This window comes from Microtus ochrogaster, unplaced genomic scaffold, assembly GCF_000317375.1.
Source record: "Microtus ochrogaster isolate Prairie Vole_2 unplaced genomic scaffold, MicOch1.0 UNK24, whole genome shotgun sequence".
Classification (NCBI taxonomy): Eukaryota; Metazoa; Chordata; class Mammalia; order Rodentia; family Cricetidae; genus Microtus; species Microtus ochrogaster.
Window position 1 is genome coordinate 4,631,006 of NW_004949122.1, and position 19,074 is coordinate 4,650,079.

General features: G+C 46.6%; 1 protein-coding gene across 5 annotated transcripts in view; it reads right to left on the reverse strand.

Moving 5' to 3' along the window:
• Positions 1-12,811: 12,811 nt before the first annotated feature.
• Positions 12,812-19,074, reverse strand: part of Dzip1l (DAZ interacting zinc finger protein 1 like) — a 40,122-nt gene continuing 33,859 nt past the window's right edge. For 4 of the 5 annotated variants that reach the window (XM_026789601.1, XM_005367807.3, XM_026789599.1 and 1 more), the window contains 4 exons: positions 17,375-17,591; positions 16,804-16,994; positions 15,608-15,747; positions 12,812-14,096 (listed from right to left, as the gene is read on the reverse strand). In XM_026789601.1, the coding sequence (XP_026645402.1) occupies positions 13,935-14,096; positions 15,608-15,747; positions 16,804-16,994; positions 17,375-17,591 (710 nt within the window). In that variant the 3' untranslated portion in view covers positions 12,812-13,934. The remainder of the gene's footprint in view (positions 14,097-15,607; positions 15,748-16,803; positions 16,995-17,374; positions 17,592-19,074) is intronic. The other variant, XM_026789602.1, reaches the window with a different exon arrangement.

The following is a 19,074-nucleotide window of genomic DNA, read 5'->3' on the forward strand; positions in this document are numbered from 1 at the left end:
TGGTTGTGAGCCACCATGTGGTTGCCGGGAATTGAACTCAGGACCTTTGGAAGAGCAGGCAGTGCTCTTAACCACTGAGCCATCTCTCCAGCCCTTAAAATAGTTTTGATATGTAAATAAGTTATGATACAGCTATAAGAATTAGTAAGATGTCTTACGAGAGCTAGGGAGATGGCTCAGCAGATAAAGCACTGACTGTACCAGCACGGGCACTGTGCAGACCTGAGTTTGGATCCCCAGAACCACAACAAGAGCCAAGCAATATTATAGCTTACCTGTAATTCCAGTACCCCAAAGGCAGAAATGGGGGACCCCGCCCCCAGACAAGCTGGCTATTTAAGCAAGCTGAAATTAGCAAACTCCAGGTCCTGCGAGAAGTACTGCCCCAGTAAATGCAATGGAAAGCAACTGGGGAAGACATCTGAGGTAATTTTAAACCTCCATATACCTGTACACACACACACAGAGACACACACACACAGAGGCAAACACACACACACACACCCATGTCACACACACATACAAGCAAAATATAAAATTTTAAATATATTTAATGTTTTTTTTTCCAAAGTGGATCTTTAAAGAGTACATTGGAAAATGTCCTGGAAATATGTTCTTTGCTTCTAGTTAGAGATACAGTTTTCTTTCTTATTCAATAAGAGTGAAGTTTTTAAACAGGTGTAGTGGTGAATGCCTTAAATCCCAGCACTCTGGAGGCCAAAGAAGGCAGACTTCTGAGAGTTCAAGACCAGTCTGGGTCCACTTAGTTGCAGTTCAAACCTAGAGTAAAACCTAGGTTTGGCCCTAAACCTAACCCTAATAATCCCTAACTTTACCATACTGCTACACCTACTTCTAAAGCTGACTTTAACCTTAACCCTAATCCTAATCCTAGCTTTAACCCTAGCCTTAACCACACCCCTAACCCTAGCCCAAGCCATAGCTCTAAGCCAGGCCCTAGCTCTAACACTAATGCTAGACCTAAGAGCCCTAGCCCTAGCCCTAACACTAACCCTTTCCTTACCCCCCATGAGGTGTTGTCATCTTTGTTTTACAGTTAAAGAAACAAAAGTTAGGAAAAGGTCAATTATTTCACCAAAGTAACTGTCCCATCATGCCCAGGGCTGTGCTAGTCTCAACACAGAAGTCCTGTGCTCTGGAAAATCAATGGGAAAACTAAGGCAGCATTACCAAGACTGCCCAGCCGATGACAAGGAAGGCATGCCTTCTGCCATACCACACTGTCTCCCAACTCCACCATAGAGATGCCATCAAATGGGAAAAATACAAATACACATAAAAAGGAAGGAAGGGAGAAAAGAGCAGAGGGGGGAAATAAACAAACAAGGGAAGAAGAAATATGAAACCACAGAGCACAATACTTAAACTTTAAGTCTTAAAGCAATCTGCTGCAGATTTTCAATTTTAATGCTCTGCTTTCAAAAACCACTGAATAAGAACAAGTCTATTGTAATGGCACATTACACAATGCAGTGGAGGACACCGGGCCAGCTTGTCTCTCCCAAGCCAACGTAACCAGCCTCTATAAAGCTCTGCAGTGTGTGTGCGCATCTAAGGGCTTCCATCTACAGAGAACTATAGTGTGATCTCTTCTGAAGGGCAGGGAAAGCCCAGGACTCCCACTTTGAAAATGCACCGTGTCCTCCAGGGGAGGCAGTGCAAAGCTCAGACAGAGGCTGTCTCTGGAACAGGCTTACTTCATCCCTGGAAGCCCTTGACTTTGAGGTTGCTCTAACAGTATCTGGGTCTGAGTCAGTGTCCCTGTGCACTAAGTGCTTCTCCATTCCTTTCTTGTCTCAAGTGCAGCTAGAAGTGACTGGCTCACTCTGGTTTCGGGCTTTTGACCAGTCCTGGCCTTTCCTGTTATCAAAGCTGCCGCCTTCGGCCCTTGTTGACAACAACAACAAAAAAAATGTTATTTATTTTGTTCAGCAGCCAATTTGAACTTCCCCTACGGGATATTTTGAAAGTAAAATATCAAACATATTAAGCATGTAGGACTTACCACCCATAGTTACTGCCCTGAGAAAGGATGTTGCCATGGCAATGCCCCTGCTGAAGAGGATAGAGCTTGGCTGAAGGGCGAATAAAATACCATAATGGAGCCCAGGCTGCTGAGCCAGCCTGCAAATCTCTACGCTAGGAGTGTTTGCCCAGGTCTGAGGAGCTAAGTCGTCATTGACAGAGTGTGAGAAAAACAAAATGTCCAACTAGCAGATTATAAAGGCAGGGGCATGATCAGAAGGAGTGGAGGTACTCTGTGAGCGGATGTGGCCATGTTTTTTATGAAGATTGTAGCCCACCTACCCTTCCCCACCAGGATGCCTGTTCAAACACACCAACACCATTCATTCATAGAGCGGCATAGCCAGGAGGTAGACAGAAGCTCGCAAAGTGTCACCTGGAGTCCCCTGACGACAAATAACCTTACACACAGCAAGACTGCACCTGCTCATTCTCTTTGATCCCATCCCTTTAGGCTTCACTAGGAATCTGTTCAGAGTCACCCACACTCCAGAAAGGGCCATGGCAGTGAAGTTCAGGGCAGGGTTGTTTCCCATTGTGTAAAACTAGGGGCAGGGTGGGGGAGTTTAGCAGCAGGGAAGGAATTGAACTACAGTGTGGTAAAATGTGTATACGTTAACTGGGTGTGGTGGCACATACCACTGATTCTGGCACTTAGGAGGCAGAGACAAGTGAATCTCTGAGTTCAAGGCCAGCCTGGTCTATACAGAGAAATTCTGTCTCAAAAACAATCAAACTAAAAGAATGCATATACATTTTAAAAAGGAAGGAAGAGGAGGATGAGAAAACCTTTGAAAAATGTGAACAGAACACATGCTGCTATTGCGGAGGACTGAGTTCGACTCTGAGTACTCATGTCTACACCTCCAGCTCCAAAAGATCTGAGTCCTCTGGCCTCCTCAGGTGTCTGTATGCACATGTGCATACTCATACATGAACAATAAGCATGGTTATTGTTTAATAAACATAAATAAGCATGTTTTTCTAATCTAAGAAAAACACCTCTCAGAGTACTAGTACCATGCATAACAACAAATTGGGGTGAGGATATAGACAAAAGAGAACCCTTACACACTTGCCGATGGGAATATAAACCATTCCAGCCAATCTGAAAATTAATAATAAAACTAGCATTGCCTAGCTCCTACTACAGCTTACTAAGTTCCTATAAGACTCAGACTCCTGCAAACTTGAAACTCTACACATGCTTCAAAGACAGCTATCTAAACATTTGTTCATGTTCAGTATATATGCACATTTTTCTTGACATTTTTGATAAGCAGACTTTGAGCCTATGGTCACAGAGAACCAGCTGTCTACTTCCACATGCAGGGCAAACCATCTGCATTTCTGCATGTGAGGCCATCTGAGAGCACTGAGCTTCCCAGGGCTGCTGTGATGACTGGACCTTGGTGGGGGAAAGCATTAAAAAGGGACAGAAAATCATCTCAAGACAACATGAATGAGGACTTCAAGTAAAAGAGAAGCTTCTCTTCAAAATCCAGGGAGGGACTTAAAGTGAAGAGAGAAGCCATCATGGGCAGGATGATGGGGACCACAGAGAAAAACCTTCGAAAAATACCTTGGACAAAGAAAAAGACTGACTTGTACACCCTTTTGGAGCATGGCAGGAAGCTCCACCCTGATGTGGGATGTCCCTCTGTATGCTGTGAATATGTTTTATTACCATTGATTAATAAAGAAGCTGATTTGGTCAATAGCCAAGCAGAATAGAACCAGGTGGGAAATTCAAGCAAAGATACAGGGAAAAGAAGGTGGAATCTGGAAGATCAAGCAGCCACCGGAGACGCAAGATGTGAGGTAATAAGCCACGAACCTCGTGGTAAAATATAGAATACTAGAAATTGGTCGATTTAAGTTGTAAGAGCAAGTTAATAATAAGCCTGAGTTAATAGGCCAAACAGTTTGTTATTAATATTAAGCATCAGAGTGGCATTGGGAAGTGGCAGGCAGGAGAGAAACCTCCTGTTACAAATGGCACCCAACATGGTTCATGTGCATACACATAAAGCCTAAAAAAAGATTTTTAAAAAAGAAGAAGAAAGAGGACTTCTAGACTCATAAAAAGTAGGAGTCAAGTGCAGCTTATTGGTAGCTGCATTTTTCAGATAGGCTGTTTGCTGGCAGTGAGCAGACGTGTGGCTCCTTTAAGAGACAGCTTCCTGGCGTGACAAGGAGCAAAAAGGAGCCAGGACCGTAAATTAGAGATTATGAAGTCACAGTTTAGTAGGCTACTCAAGTCTCTGTCCCAGAGAAATAAACTGTAAAGGGGCATAGCTTGATGGATATTTTTCAGATTGTGGGATCTGGCCAACCTAGGATGACCAGCATCATGATGTAACAAGTGGATTTGGTAGACTCCAGAACATAAGGAATGAACACCTTTAAGTCTCGTCTCAAAGAAGAAAAATGGAGAAAAAAATTTGCATCAAGGATGTGGAGTGCCAATCTAGATAGTGGTATCGTTGCCATTATAATTGTCCTCTTGGGAGCACAGGCTCATGCATGAGTTCAAGGACAGGTGCACTGGGAAAAGAACTAAAAATGTTAATGGTTGCTTCACTGAAATTCCCATGGCATTCTCAAATTGTTCAGCTAAGATCTAGCCTTGTCAGAAACCCAAATGAAGCATCATAGGGAAGAAAGGGGACCTAGAAATGCTGGGCATTAAACAAGCACAAAAGAGTCCCTTGTTGGAACCAGGGAGCAATAAGCAGTTTGATCAGATGGACTCCAACTGATGGTGCATGAAAATCTGTCCTGACCAATTAGCAACGTCTGTCAAGGACTTGACTGGGCACCAATAGCAGACTGTGTCACTCAAACTCACTCCTGAGTCCATCCACAGCTGAACCTCAGACAGACACCCCTCCATCACAGCGAGGGTGCCCTCTCCCCCTACTGCCCAGGGTACATTTAAGACTCTTGTCTTTTCTTCTCTATTCCCAAGCAAGGACACCCTTACAAAAGTACAGTCTCTCTGACCGTCATAGTCATCGTCAAATAACCGCCAAGCCCAGGAGCTTATTCTTGACACACTATTGTCCCTTGTGCTTCAGGATACTTAATATTTCACAGCTGCTGCCGCTTCTCAGAGAACAACTCTCCACCTAGCAGTTCTGACTTCACAATTAGTGCTGTTGTTATTTATAGCATCGTTCTTGTCTCTGCTTCATCCCGCAAGATTGTAATGGCGAGGTGCTTCGACAGGTTTCAAGGCTTCTTTTGTCCTCCCAGGGAGCCTCTGGAGAGGGTCCAACTTCATGACGTCCTTATGAAACAAGGCCACAGAGACGCGTTTGAATATTTCCACAAATATTTCTTGAGGATCTACTTCACGCCAGGTGCTACAACAGGTACAAAAATGAATATGGAAGAAAGAGGGAAGTATCATTTGTTGATATTCTGACGCGAGACACAATGTACCAGTACCATGCTGGAACTTTGAAGTATTCAGCCCCTTCCACTCCCACAATAGCATCATTATCACAGTTACAGCAGAGGAAACTGAGGCTCGGGAAGCTGACTTGCCTGGTTTCCCGTCGAGTGACTAACGGGAGTGCAATCTGAATCCCGTCTATCTAATTCAAGGTTCATGGTATTTCCATGCACAGTGACTTTATTCTTCATACCTTTATGATTCGCAAGAAAGGGTGTGGAAAGGATCTTGGGAGACTGAGGGCCCCAGAGGCTTCCTAGAAAGCTGTAGGGATGTGATCCAGTTATTTACCTCTGAACTTCAGCAAAGTAACACAGCTTTCCAGGGTTAAACAAATGCCACATAAAAGAGTGCAACACGGCTTTGCACCATTAAGCAGATGTTCCTCAGCACAAACAAATGTGACACACCTTAAGCTAATACTCCACAATAGGGCTGCCTTCCCCTCCTGAGACCCAGTTCTGTCCAAGAGCCAGGTGGACCCTAATCCCGTAATTCCTAAAGGACCTTTTCAAAAGTGGTTTTGTTTCTGCTGTATGCCATTAACCACTAGAGAACTAATTCTAAAGAAGCAAAAGAAAATCATGACAAATGGCTCAGAACCGTGAAATAAACGCTGATTATAAATATAGGCTTGAGGCTTTGTGAGCCGCCGCAGCTCTAATTTTTCAAAGAACAAAGAAAAAAGCAAGAGAATTGTTTAGTATCAAAAGGACTTTCAGGTTACAATTAGTAAATTGACTAGCCTTTTTAAAGGCACAAAAGAACTTCTGAAACCAGAGGCATCCCTGAAATAGCAAAATACTGTCAGTCTAGGAGACTGAGGGCCAGCCTCTTCACCCCAGAGACATGCAAATCAAAGGTTGCTTAGCTTCCCAAAGGCCGGAAGTCTGAGCTCCCAGGATTCCAGTCTGGATCCAGTCTCCTTCCTCAGCTCTCTCCACTCATCCTATAGCAGGAGCTGCTTTTGTGAGTCAACAGTGTTCCCCAGAGAACTCGGGTAACTCTGCAGTGGGATGGTTTATGGGGGTGATGCTGATGGTGGCGTCTATCATTGGAAACTGTTCTCCAAAGATCCATGTGTTAGAAGCTGGGTCCTCGGTGTGGCAGTGTTTAGGTGGTAGACCCTAAAGAGGTGGGATCTAGCCAGAGGTTCTTAGGGCGATTGACGACCTGCCCTCAAGAAGGACAGCAGGGCCGAGGCTTTCTCTGACTTCCTGTCTGTCAGTGTGACCACTTACTTCTGCTTGCCTCCTGTCTGTCTGGGCCAGGCATTTCCAGGAATCTCGGTCGAAGAACTAAAGAAGTGAACACACATGGCAAAGCCACAAAGAATTTTACTCCAAAGCAAAGCAATGTGCAGCCTAAGTAAGCTCCGAGAGAACAGTGGGCTACCTGAGAGAGAGTGCTCAAGAGCACCCCATTACTGTTTGAGACTCTCTTGTGGGTCCCAGAGGAGGAGGGGGAGGCATTTGCTAAGGGGCAAAGCATGGGTGCTTTCCTGTTTTGGTTGAAAGACTTGAATTACATACAAAGCCCTTATTTCCATCACATGTTCTTTCAAACGATGCTTTGGGTTTTAGTGGCATGCCTGCTCAACCAGACATAGTCCTAAGATGGGGTTTCTCCTACAAGTTTATTCTGTGCACACAGTTTGCCTTGTTGAGTGTGCATGCACCCCAAACTATTCCAGGCTGGATTGTCCTACTGCTCCTAATTTCTATGTCCTAGGACATGTTTGGTCACAAAGGGGGACTTACTAGCAGTTACCAGGGACCTATGGGTGTAAGTGACCATAAGCCTTTGTTCTGCTACCACCTACTGGAGGCAGAACTCAAAGGAAGTCCTAGGCCTTAAATGCTACAAGTGGGAGTCATGGGCTGTTAAGTGCACTGCTGGGAAAGGTATGTGTGCGCAGCTCAAGTCAAGTGAGGTCCCTGGTTGCTAAGCCATCCGTTGCACTTGCCTGCCTCCCATCCTTGTCTTTACATCTGACACAGAGTGATACAGACAAGGGGGAATGGCTCTAAAGCCTGCAATAAAGTTTTGAGGAAGATGAAAAAAATCCTGACCATCAGCTGCCCAACCATGTAAATATGCTTAATACTACCAAAGAGAACCCCCAGTTGGAAATGGTTGGTACTGAAGGTTTTGTGGGGGCTTTGTCACAATTAAAAACAAGTGGTTTGTTTTGTTTTTGTTTTTTTTTGCATGTGTTTGTTCTGGTCATTGGTTTTTCAAGACAAAATTTCTCTGTGTAACAGCCTGACTGTCCTAAAACTCTCTTTGTAGACCAGACTAGCTTCGAACACACAGAGATCTGCTTACCTCTGCCCCCCAAGTGCTGGGATTAAAGGTGTGTGCTACCATTGCCTGGCTTAAAACCCAATGTTTTTAAAACAGAGGTTATCTGAGTTGCTCTTGGCCTTCACTGTGGATGCCGCTGAGAGCCAGAGCCCCCAAGCATCTGTCTGCTTTTCACACATAGCACTAGAGAATTAACAAATAGAATGGTAGCTTGATTTTTAATTTTCTTATGTCTTTTTCTATTTTTCATTAAATATAATATCTTGAATACTTGAAGTACAATTAATAAAAACTCAGAGACAGATATTGGGGTTCAACCTGAAGCCCAGAAAAGCAAAGCAGCCAGTCACTTCTTACCTCAACCTCAGTCCGAAAATGGTGATCCTGCCTCCAGGAATCTCAGAATGAGATTGAGCTGTCTCCTCCTGTCTTGTTCCTCTCTAGCTATGGGATTAAGGGCGTGCACCACTACTACCTAGTTTCTAAGGCAAGAGAGTGTGGCTACTGGGATTAAAGGTGTGTGTCATTGTTGTCTAGTCTGTAAGACTGGCCGGTGTGGTTGTTTTACTTTTCTGATTCTCAGACAAGCTTTATTTATTAAAATACAAATGAAATGTCACTATACATACTTATGAACTATAGCATATTCCAATACATGTATACAATAAGTAATGATAAAATATATGATTAGCATTTCCATCATGTCCACCAACACAATAATCCAAATCAGACCAAATCAAACCAAATTAGAAAAAGTCCAAGTTTAATGGATACCAATGCTCCTGGGTGGCCTTCCAGTCCCTCAGAGAGGAGACAGGAAAGGAAGACCAGAAAACCACGTGTTTATTCTCTGGAATGCAATTTAAATACCCTGTGGGAGTGGTCTTGAGCATGTCTGGGGAGGAGGTCACTGTTTGGCGGGCTTTCTGGGAGGTGGAGTCTGGACTGAGGCAACTGGGGGGGGGGGCTTAAGATGGAATTTCCACCCAAACACTCCAGACTCTTTGAATATATGGATGCCAATGGCTGTGGTGTGGCCTTAACCCAAATATTTTAGACTCTTTGGGGTATATGGATGCCAGGCGCTGAGGTGGCGCTTCCAACAAAACATCCCAGACTCTTTGCGTCTGGGGTGCCAGGGGCTGGGGTGACGTTTCCACCCAAACATTTGTCATTTCTTTGTGTTGTATCACCAATAAATGAATAAAGTGGGCATATGAGCAAAATGGAACCTTTTCTTTTATCTCCTTATTTCTTTTATGAGTGCAAGTGTTTGCTTGCATGTGTGTCTGGTACTTGTGTAGGCCAGAAGAAAGTACTGGATCTCCTGTTTGTTTAAAAAATGTTCAAGTGGTCATGGTTATGCTTATGTTTTCGTGACAATAAAATCTAGAGGAGGGGGAAAAACAAGTGTCATGTTAGTCCCAGGAAAGAGAAATTTTTAAAAAGGCATCTGTAGGTTAAAAGACTTGCATAGAAATTGAGAACTTGGGGATACTAAATGTTCTATGATATTTAGAAAAATCGTATCGACTTTTGCTGGTTGTGGTGGTGGTATATTGGCTATTTTTGGAAAGGGGGTGCCTTTCAGAGCAGAGACGTGGTTGCAGATGTGCTTGGATGACCACTTGGGAAGGCGATGAGAGGGACACAGGAAAACAGACTCTTCATGTGCTGGTGAAAGTTAAAGCTGAGTAACGGGGACATCAAGCTCATGACCGCATTGCTTGATTATTTTTTATATATGCTTGACATTTTCCATAATAAAGATGAAAATAGCAACAAAAAGTTAACCATGCCAGCTTTTCTTCAAGACACTTCTGAATATCATTAGGCAACCGATGAAAGTTTTCAAAATGGACAATAGAAAAAATAAAAAAAATCTAACTTTAGAAAAATGATTGCATTTTCCATGGATCACAATGCTAAAACATTGCAAGATGAGTGACAGCCATGGTAGCAAAAGGAAGCAAAGAATGGCGGTCAGGAGACTTGCAGGAGCAGGCTGCCCAGGTCACAGTCCAGGTGCACCACCTACTGGTGGCAAAACTCCAGTGATGGCCTTGGCCCTAAAATGCATACACCAGCCTGACAGATTGCTGTGAGGCTAGGTCAGTCAATATTCATAAGGAATTTGGGCCAAGAGCTGGCATCCGATGTTATGTTATCCCAGCAATCTCCCCTCTCTGTGACTTTGTCTTCTTTTCCTTTCCTTGAAAATCAAAACTCAGCTGGGCACTGATGGCACATACACCTTTAATCTCAGCACTTGGGGGGCAAAAGCAGGTGGATCTCTGGGAGTTTGAGACCAGCCTGGTCTACAGAGTGAGCACTGGGACAGCCGGAGTTACACAGAGAAACCCTGTCCCAAAAGAACAAGGAAGGAAGGAAAGAAGGAAGGAAGGAAAGAAGGAAGGAAGGAAAGAGGAAAGAAGGAACGGGGAGGGGGTGGGAGGAGGGGAAGGAAAGGAAAAGAAAGGAAAGGAAAGGAAAGGAAAGGAAAGGAAAGGAAAGGAAAGGAAAGGAAAGGAAAGGAAAGGAAAGGAAAGGAAAGGAAAGATTTGCTCATCATTCTTTCTGAGAAATGTACCTCCCAGGTCCTCAGGCCCCGGCCTTTGACTGGCACCTGCACCTGGATTCTCCTGATTCTCATGCCTGAGCTCTTGCACTGAACCACACCATTGTTTTCCAGGAGTCTGCAGCTCCCGGGTGTCCTATCGCCAGATTTCTCAGCCTCCACCATGTGAGAGTCAGTTCCCCTAATCAATCCCCTCTCTATCCCTTTCTACACTGAGCAGGTTTTGCCCCGCCCATCCTGGTTCTCTTGCAAGCCGACTACTACTACGCGCACACGGCAGTCCACAGAAGCAGACACAACCCAGAGGCAGAGAGCAGATCCAGAGCGTGCATGGCATTAGAGGTGTGCTGCTCAGAGTTCTGTGAGGTTACAGTGTGAGGGAGAAGCAGGGACGCGATACCACAAGCCTCACTTTACTCAACCCGAGTAAGATGTTGGCAGGATCTAAGAGAGTGACCACCGTTCCAGACATGCTCATCCTTCTTCCTCATGACATAGCTCCTGGAATAGCCATCATATACATCAACTGTCAATGGTATGAGATCCTCAAAGGGATATTATTACCTATAGGAGCTCAGCTTAAAACACTGGAGGACCAGGCTTGTCAAACACATGGTCCTATTTTCTTCAACAGAAGGAAATGAAAGACACCTGGTCCCCTGGAATACTGGAGTGAAAAAGGTCAAATGACCTGGTGAGGCTTTGCTATTCTGTGGGGCGAGCCTCCATTCGAATTTTCCCCAAATCCTGACCTTTGTCTCTCAGTGACTAGAACTCGTCCTTATGAAAGAGGCCCCTGTGGTAGTTTAAATGGAATTGGCCCCCATATGCTCAGAAGAGGCACTATTAGGAGGTGTGACTTTGTTGGAAGAAGTGTGTCACTGTGGGTAAGGGCTTTGAGATTTCCCATGCTCAAGATACCGCAAGTGTCTCAGCTGACTTCCTGTTGACTGCAAGATGTAGGGTTCTCTGCTACTCCTCCAGCACCACATCTGCTTGCATGCCACCATGCTTTCTGCCGTGACAATGGGCTGAACCTCCGAAACTGTGAGGGAGTCACCTCAACTAAGTGTTCTCCTTTCTAAGAGTTCCCATGGTCATGGTGTCTCTTCATAGCAGTAGAAACCCTAAGATAGTCCCATGTACTTTGCACTCATCAACAGATTCCATCCTTAATGCTTTCTAGGCCATAGCCCCCAGCAGTTTATCAGCCAATAGAACAGCCAATTCTTACTGCAATGGCCAGGGTTCTTTGTGACTTTGCTAGGTAGTTTCTATGTAGCTACGCCTAAAGCTTTGTTGTGATAACTGTCATGTGGAACCCTTTTTCCAAAGTTTTACTATGTTTAAATATGTAAGAAAAGGCCAGACTCTGGACGTTTTGGCCCAGCACCTATAAAACTAGTGCTGACCAAATTTTATTCTTCACCCCACACCCCACACGGACCATCTTCCAGGAAGCCCTGAGGCTAGAGGGGTCCCTGACCATCACCTACCTGCCCACCTGTGTCCAGGGTCCATGCAGAGTCCTTTGCCGTGACTTCACTGAACTGTTTCCTTTACACCGGATACGGCCCTAGCCCTCCCCCTACCAAGCCACCACCTTTGCTCTGTGCAGCGTTTTTCTTCCATCACTGGGTTAGAACTCATAGTTAAATAGACTCTTTGCTTTTGCATTGGATCTGGTCTCTTGATGGTTTTGGGGGGTCCAGACTCTGGGCACAACACTTTGACATTTCAGAAGCCCAAGTCAGGCAGTGTCTCTCTCTTCCTGCTACCTGTACCATGTCTGCCTGCGTGCCCATGCTCCCCACTGTGATGAAAATGGACTAAGCCTCTGAAACTGTGAGCCAGCCCCAATTCAAGGCTTTTCTTTATAAGAGTGGCTGTGGTCACGGTGTCTCTGCACAGCACAGACTGCTGACTAAGGACACGCCTCTTCCTTTTTCCCCCCGCTTTGCATTGCACTCCACGACCTTCCTCTGCCAGATCTCGTTTCTGCCATCTTTACCTTGCCCAGGTAAAGTGCCTCAGTAAAGCCGGCTGTCTTATTGCAGCTTAATCCCTGCGTCCCAAAGGCGCTAACCCAGTGCTACTGAGGAAGAAGCTGCTTCATCCCCTCGTCACCACCCGCAAGCCACAAAGCTGGAAAAAAATAATAATAAAGAAAGACAGAGAGGTACGTACATCATTCTATATTTGAATGTTCACTATAATAAATAAATGTCTTTGTACTAAAAAAAATACACTCTAAGTCATGTGACACCATATACACCTTTCATCTCAGCACTTGGAAGGCAGAAGCAAGCTGAGTTCAAGGCCAGCCTGCTCTATAGAGAGTTCCAGGACAGCTAGAGCTACACAGGGAAACCCTGTCAAAAAACAAAAAAAAAACCAAAAAACTTCAACTCCCCCCGCCAAAAAAAAATTCAGTCATATAAAAAAGCTATATATAAAAACTCATATCAGAAATGGTCTCAAAAACTAAATTTGTGGTTCTATGGGGATGAGAGGCTCCATCCAAACTGCTCTCTCTTCTTGCCCACGAACAAGCTCCACCCGGTTTCACAACTCAGCGAACTTCTCCAAGGTCATCCTGCTCTGGGCTGGAAGGTGTCCCGATTAGGTCTAAACATCAATTTGTCACAACTGAACTGCCCAAGAGGAGAGCCTCAGTGGAGGGATTGCTTGAGGGCAGCGTGTGTGAGGGACTGTCCTGGTTGTTCATGGATGTAGGACCCAGCCTACTGTGAGCGGTACCATCCCTAGGCAAGCGGTCCTGAACCCTATGAACGAGCTGAGTATGTACAGCTGTGAGCCAGTTAGCAGGCAGCACCCGCCACAGTCCCTGCTATGCTTCTTTGGCTGTGAAGTGACTTCCTTGGTCAGAGGTAATGCTGCGGGGAACAGCAAGCAGCTCTACCTTCAGGTTCCAGCCTTAGCCTCTCTGTGATAGGCTGTGACCTGGAACTATAAACCCAACCAAGTCTTTCCTCCTGTAAGTTGCTTTTGGTCAGTGCTTTATCCTGGCAACAGAAATAGAATTAGGACAGGCCTCTCTCATGCCCCCCTAAGACTCTAATGTCTAGCCCTAGATTACTGTGCTTGGCCCTGGCAGCAAACACTTCGCACCTCCTACCTCTGTCTGCACCCCAACTCAGTAGCGCAGCACAGAGTAGGGAACTGGTGACTGACGCAGGACCCATCTCCACGGTGACCTGTAAAACAGCACCTCCTGTAAGACTGCACTGGACATGGGCACCCCGGAAGAAACACTTGGAGGTCCTGTTACAATCCTTCTTCCATTTACACACAACATCGCTCCAGGACCCAGTCCCTTGCGATAGCGGCAGGACCAGGGCCCTCTGAGGTAGCAGTCCATACACAGAGAAGACATAGAGGTCCTGTCTGTCTCCTGTTCTGCTTCTCCTCATGGGAAAGACTTCTTGGCTGCTGGTGGGAGCAAGAAGCCTAACCGTCTCTTCTGTTAGGGTGAGCCGAGCCAGGTAACGAGGCTAAGCCCTCTGGCAACCATAGGCAGAATCACCAGCCAGGAACCCGAGGTCGGCCAGAGCTCCAAGGGCTGGCATCCAACTTCTCTGGGAGCTTTGACTGGGACAACGGCTTTGGCTTTCCTCTCTGGTCCAGGTCCTGGGAGAGATCTTCCAAAGAAGAGATCTCCAAGTCACTCTCATCCTCAGAAAGCTGCAGAGGTAAAAAAGAGGAGGAGAAGATGGATTTTGATAAGCACAGGAGGATGATAGAGCATTCAGCAGCATCCAAGACAGAAATGGGGGAAAGTGATACCTCAGACTAAAGCAATGAGAAGAGGTGACTCCTGATCCTGCCTTCTAAGCTCCCCACCTCTGAAAACCTGCTCCAGAGACTCGGGGCCACAGTGATTGAAACAGGGCTGGATTCCTACTAACGAGGCCAAGGCAAGCACCCTAGAGAGGTTTCCGGGTAGACCTGGTGGCTCATGTTTGCATGTAAACCTGGGCGTGTTCCCATCACCATTTATCTGCAGTAGACTATTAGTGCCCACCCACAGCAGAGAAGACAGGGAGCTCGGAGATGCTTACACGCTCCGTGATGAGACCGACACAGTGTGTGATGAAAAGATAGACGGAGTGATAGTATATGCAGATTTTAGCTCCTCACATTGACAGAACTGGAAGCCTCTAACATTTGACGCTCTTGGGATGAATGCACCTTAGTCGAAAGGACCCCTCCCCACAGACTGGTGCTCAGAGCTGCCTGGAAAACACTGAACTTGAGAGGAGATGGGAACAACATTCCAGCTATTTTATCCTGGCATACAAGAAGAGCCCATCCAGGGCCTGAGCAACACCTCCGTCTAATTTAAATTATTGGTGCTCTTTCTAAATGGAGAGCAGGAGAACTTGGGGCTCTACATAAACTCCAAGATGAGCCAAACCTACGTACTGTGTGATAAGAAAAGGTGTGTTGGGGTGCTGTTATAAAACATGAAGTGGGAGACTACAGGGATTGGTCAGTGACAGTGTCTGTGCAGCGGGTGGGAGGCCCTGGGTTCCATCAGCAGCACTAAAAAGACAACTGCTCACTCCTCCTCTGTTGCTTAGGGCAGCATCTTCATCCTCTGCAAATGGAGTGGCGGGAAAGAGTTCTACGTTTTCCCACCCTAGAAGCTAACAGAAAGTGGCAGCTGTTCCCTGAGGGAGGGACAAGGTGGCAAAAAAGAGTCTGGCGCTCATGTGAGTGCTAAGTCTGCAAACTCCATGGCAGCTGCCACCTGAGGGAGGGCAGCCACCAAGGTGTGCAGCGGTGAGGCACCCACCACCTTGAATAGTTGGAACAAGCTGTCTACATGTCTGATAGTGGGCAGTGCTTTATACCCAGCCCCTTTGGGGGGTCTTCTGTGAAGTAAGGGCTGGGGAGGGGCCCAGTATGGAAGAGACAGCACAGGAAGACAGCAACCACAACAGGAGGCTCTCAGAGGCAGGAGACTAGAAAATAAATCTCCCCAGAAGGAACTTACCTAATGAACCAAAGGGTTTTTTTAACATCCAAAGTGGTCATCTTTCCACATACAAAGGAGACAAGGTCGCATGCAATGTCCTTCTCGGGACATGTCAGAGCTGACACTTGCTCAGTCTTTCCTCAGCCTTGACCCCAGAGCTCACACATCTGGAGCTGGCTCTCCATGAAATGTAGGCCATCCTTAAGTGTCCTACCTGAGACTTCCTTGCTGGCGTGGAAGACCTCTGAAGAGCCGCATTGGGCCTTAAGAACATGCTGACCCCTCCGGAGGGCTTCTTCACTGGCGTTTCAAGCTGCTTCTCAAGGTTTTTGACCATCGACTGCACCAGAGTTCCTGGAAGGGGGCAAGGAGTCACATTAGTGGGACGAGCCTAAGAAACAAACGCTTCGCCCCTTTGGACCATATTAGTCTCCAACCTGGACAGAAAGAATGGAGCAAGAGTCAAGAGGAAGAAGACAAAATTAGTGTCTCTCCCCACCCAAAAAAAGAGGGAAAGGAGACAGGGAAGGCCCAGGCTAAAACTAGTCTGGTTATATGGGCTTAGAATGCTTTGGTAATTAAAAAAATAAATAAATAAATAAAAATATATAAAAATAAGAATGCCTTGATAATGTAACTGCTGACTTATGAAATGGCTGCTGGTGGACACTGTCCCTCTGATGACTCTGAGGGGGGCTTCTGTTTAATTCGTGAACTACAAAGATTGTAGAGGCAGGTGACGTATGATGGTTAATCTTGTCTGACCGACTACAAACCCCGCTGCTTGTCCTCCCAGCTTTGCAAAGTGAAAACTGTAAGCCTCATATTCCCTGACTCAGCCAGAGCCAAGAAACACAACCTAAGGCAGAGGCCTCACTTCTGTGGTAGTTTTATAAGGGAACCTTGAATGGCTGGGAGCAGACGCCACTACTTTGAGAAGAGAAATGTTCGACTCATCATTATAATGACCTACTAGATAGAGCATGGTAAGTTTAAAGAATTAATAATTAACCCCAATTACCAGAACCCTTAGCTTAAGTCTCTATAAAGCACTTTTCATCGGCAAGTGGCATCCCTGCCTGTCACTGAAGAAAATGCCAAAGAACTTTCTTACCCGGATAAAATGCTACAGTTGCTGGTGGTGGAGACACCCTCGGGGTTCCAGCTACCTTCTATCTCTCCCATATAGCCCCAAAAGGGACCTATTCCTTAGAGGGCCTTCTCTACTAGATAAAACCTCCAACATTTAGACAACTCAGAGACAAAAACAGGGGGCAAAATAACTCTTGCCCAGGTCTAATGTCCTCCTGGCATTTCTGAGCCAAAGAAGAAATGCCATATCAGAACTCCCCGGAAGAAGGTGAAGGGTTTTCCAGGGCACAGAGGAACTGAGGCCGGAGAAAGACTCACCTGAGGAAGCCAGCCCACCAGAGCCCTTGCCAGAGGGCTGGGCACTCTCCTCTGAGGTCTCAGAGTCAGACCAGCCCCAGTTGTCCTCCGGCTGGGGTGCAGACCTGGAAAGAACTTTGGGGGGCTGAAGAGACACACGCTGTACAACGTCTTCTTCCGGCTCCTCTTCAGAACTAAAAGGGGGGGTGCTGCTACGAGACGAAATGAAAGGGACACAGATCAGAAAGAAAAGTTTAAAAGCCAGACTTTGGCTTTCCGATTTGCCCCAAGCTAGCCCTGCTCCCTCAGGCGAAGTATAAAGCCTAGAGGACCTGAGGCCCCACCCTTCCACTATAGTCGTGGATTGGAGGAAGAGATGGGAAGGGAAGGGTAGATCTGCCTCGGTGGGAGTGAAGGAAGCCCGGTCTCTTCTCAGAGCTTCAGGTTGAACACTGCCTGAGGTATCTTCAATGTTCACGTCTGTCCCCATCCCACCCTCGTAATACAGAGCTCTCTAAGGGTCTAGGGCAGGCTTCCAGAGGCCAGAGGCCATCACCTCAGATCCCACAAGAGGGCAAAGTCTAGAGCTCACCTCAGCCCGGGCCCAGGGGAAACTGGGGTACTGGAGGGTCCATGCACTCTGGGGCGTGGAATGGGGGTGGACACCTGGGGAAGGCCAGGGCCATGGCTACTATGGCTCGGACGAGCTGGTGTAGAAGGCTCTGCTGGCTTGGATGGCAGTACCACACTCAGGGTCCTGGTCTTTGGCCGGGCCTCCCTTGTGGCCAGTGTGGTCCACTGGCTTTTGACTAGAAACACAGAAAAGAATGACTTGCAGAACATGCCAATGTTGGGCCTGTAGTCCTGAAATAACACAGAAGAAAGTCTAACACCAGAAATGATGAAGCCACAGTACATTTGACAGTCGCCCTATATTTTAAGTCCCTCTACCAGGACAAAGCTCAGAGACTTGGAGAGTATTTGATGTCCCCGAGTCATGTCATCCTTACAGACGACCGGAGGAGTCAACCAGTCTGCAGACCCAGGCTGACTTTGCTCCCAACCTTGAACGCAAGAGGTCCTGCAGGAAAACTCTGTTGCCACCAGAGGTCGCTGCAGGACTACACAACTACCAAGAGCTGCCAGGACCTTTAAGTCAGAGGAAAGGCTGCTGTGCCCAAGGCAGACAATTAGAAGGCAATCAGATACCACCTCTGTTTCCCATTAGGAAACAAGGGATCCAGTGATGTTTGGTCATGGGAAGCGAACTGGAGAGAAACTGTATCACAGGAAGCTAGAGTAAGTGCTTTGCATGAAACCAACACGCAGGCACCGAGTTCATCGAGAAGTACTTCTTACTGCAATAGCTCAAGGTCAAACACGCCTGTGATGCGCTGCTCTCGAGGATGTGTTTATTCATAAGTGGGGAGGGGTAAGATGAAGAGAGGAGAAAGGCCAAAACAAGCCTACTGGGAGGAAACAATAACTTACTGCTACAGTGTACCAGACACTAAGCGAAGCTCTTTGCATATCTCTGCTGCCCACCCCTCCCCAGCCCTCAGCCCATCTTCAGGCAGTGTCATTCTGCTTTACAGAGACTTGGAGCTATGGAGGAACTTGCCCTCAACTGCGTGGAGCAAAGTGATCGTCACAAACCTGGCTGTCCATCTGCCACTGCCTCCCATCGCTGCATCTCGCAGCAAGCTCCCGAGAAAGAGGCGAGGTCTAAGCCAGTGGTTCTCAACCGTCTTAAGGCTGCAACCCTTTAATATTGTTCCTCATGTTGCGGCAACCCCCTCCACACACACACACACACCCCACAAGATTATCTCATTGCTACTTCATAACTGTAATTTTGCTACTGTTATGAATCGTAACTAAATATCTGATTTGCAGGCTGTCTGTTATGCGACCCTGTGAAAGGGAGTTCGACCCCCAAAGGGGTCGCGACCCACAGGTTGAGAACTGCTTAGACTTGAAGCAGACGAGGCGAGCATCAGCAAAGGGTTTGTGGGGAATGTGAGCAGGAAGGAAAGGTCCACAAAGTGTCGTGCAGATGTGTCTTTCATCACAGTTACTGACTTGAATCCCAAAGCTAGGGAAGGGGCAATGGAGACAAGGGAGGGGCTCTCCTGACTCTCTGATGACAGCAATGGGGAAAAAAAGGTGGTACCTAGAAGAAGCATGACACCCTTTCTTTCCCCTGAAAGACGAAGTCTGAGGACATTTTCATTCTTCCTCTCCTCCTCCCCCTCCTGAGTGTCCAGCACCCCTGTGTCTGTGTAGCTCACA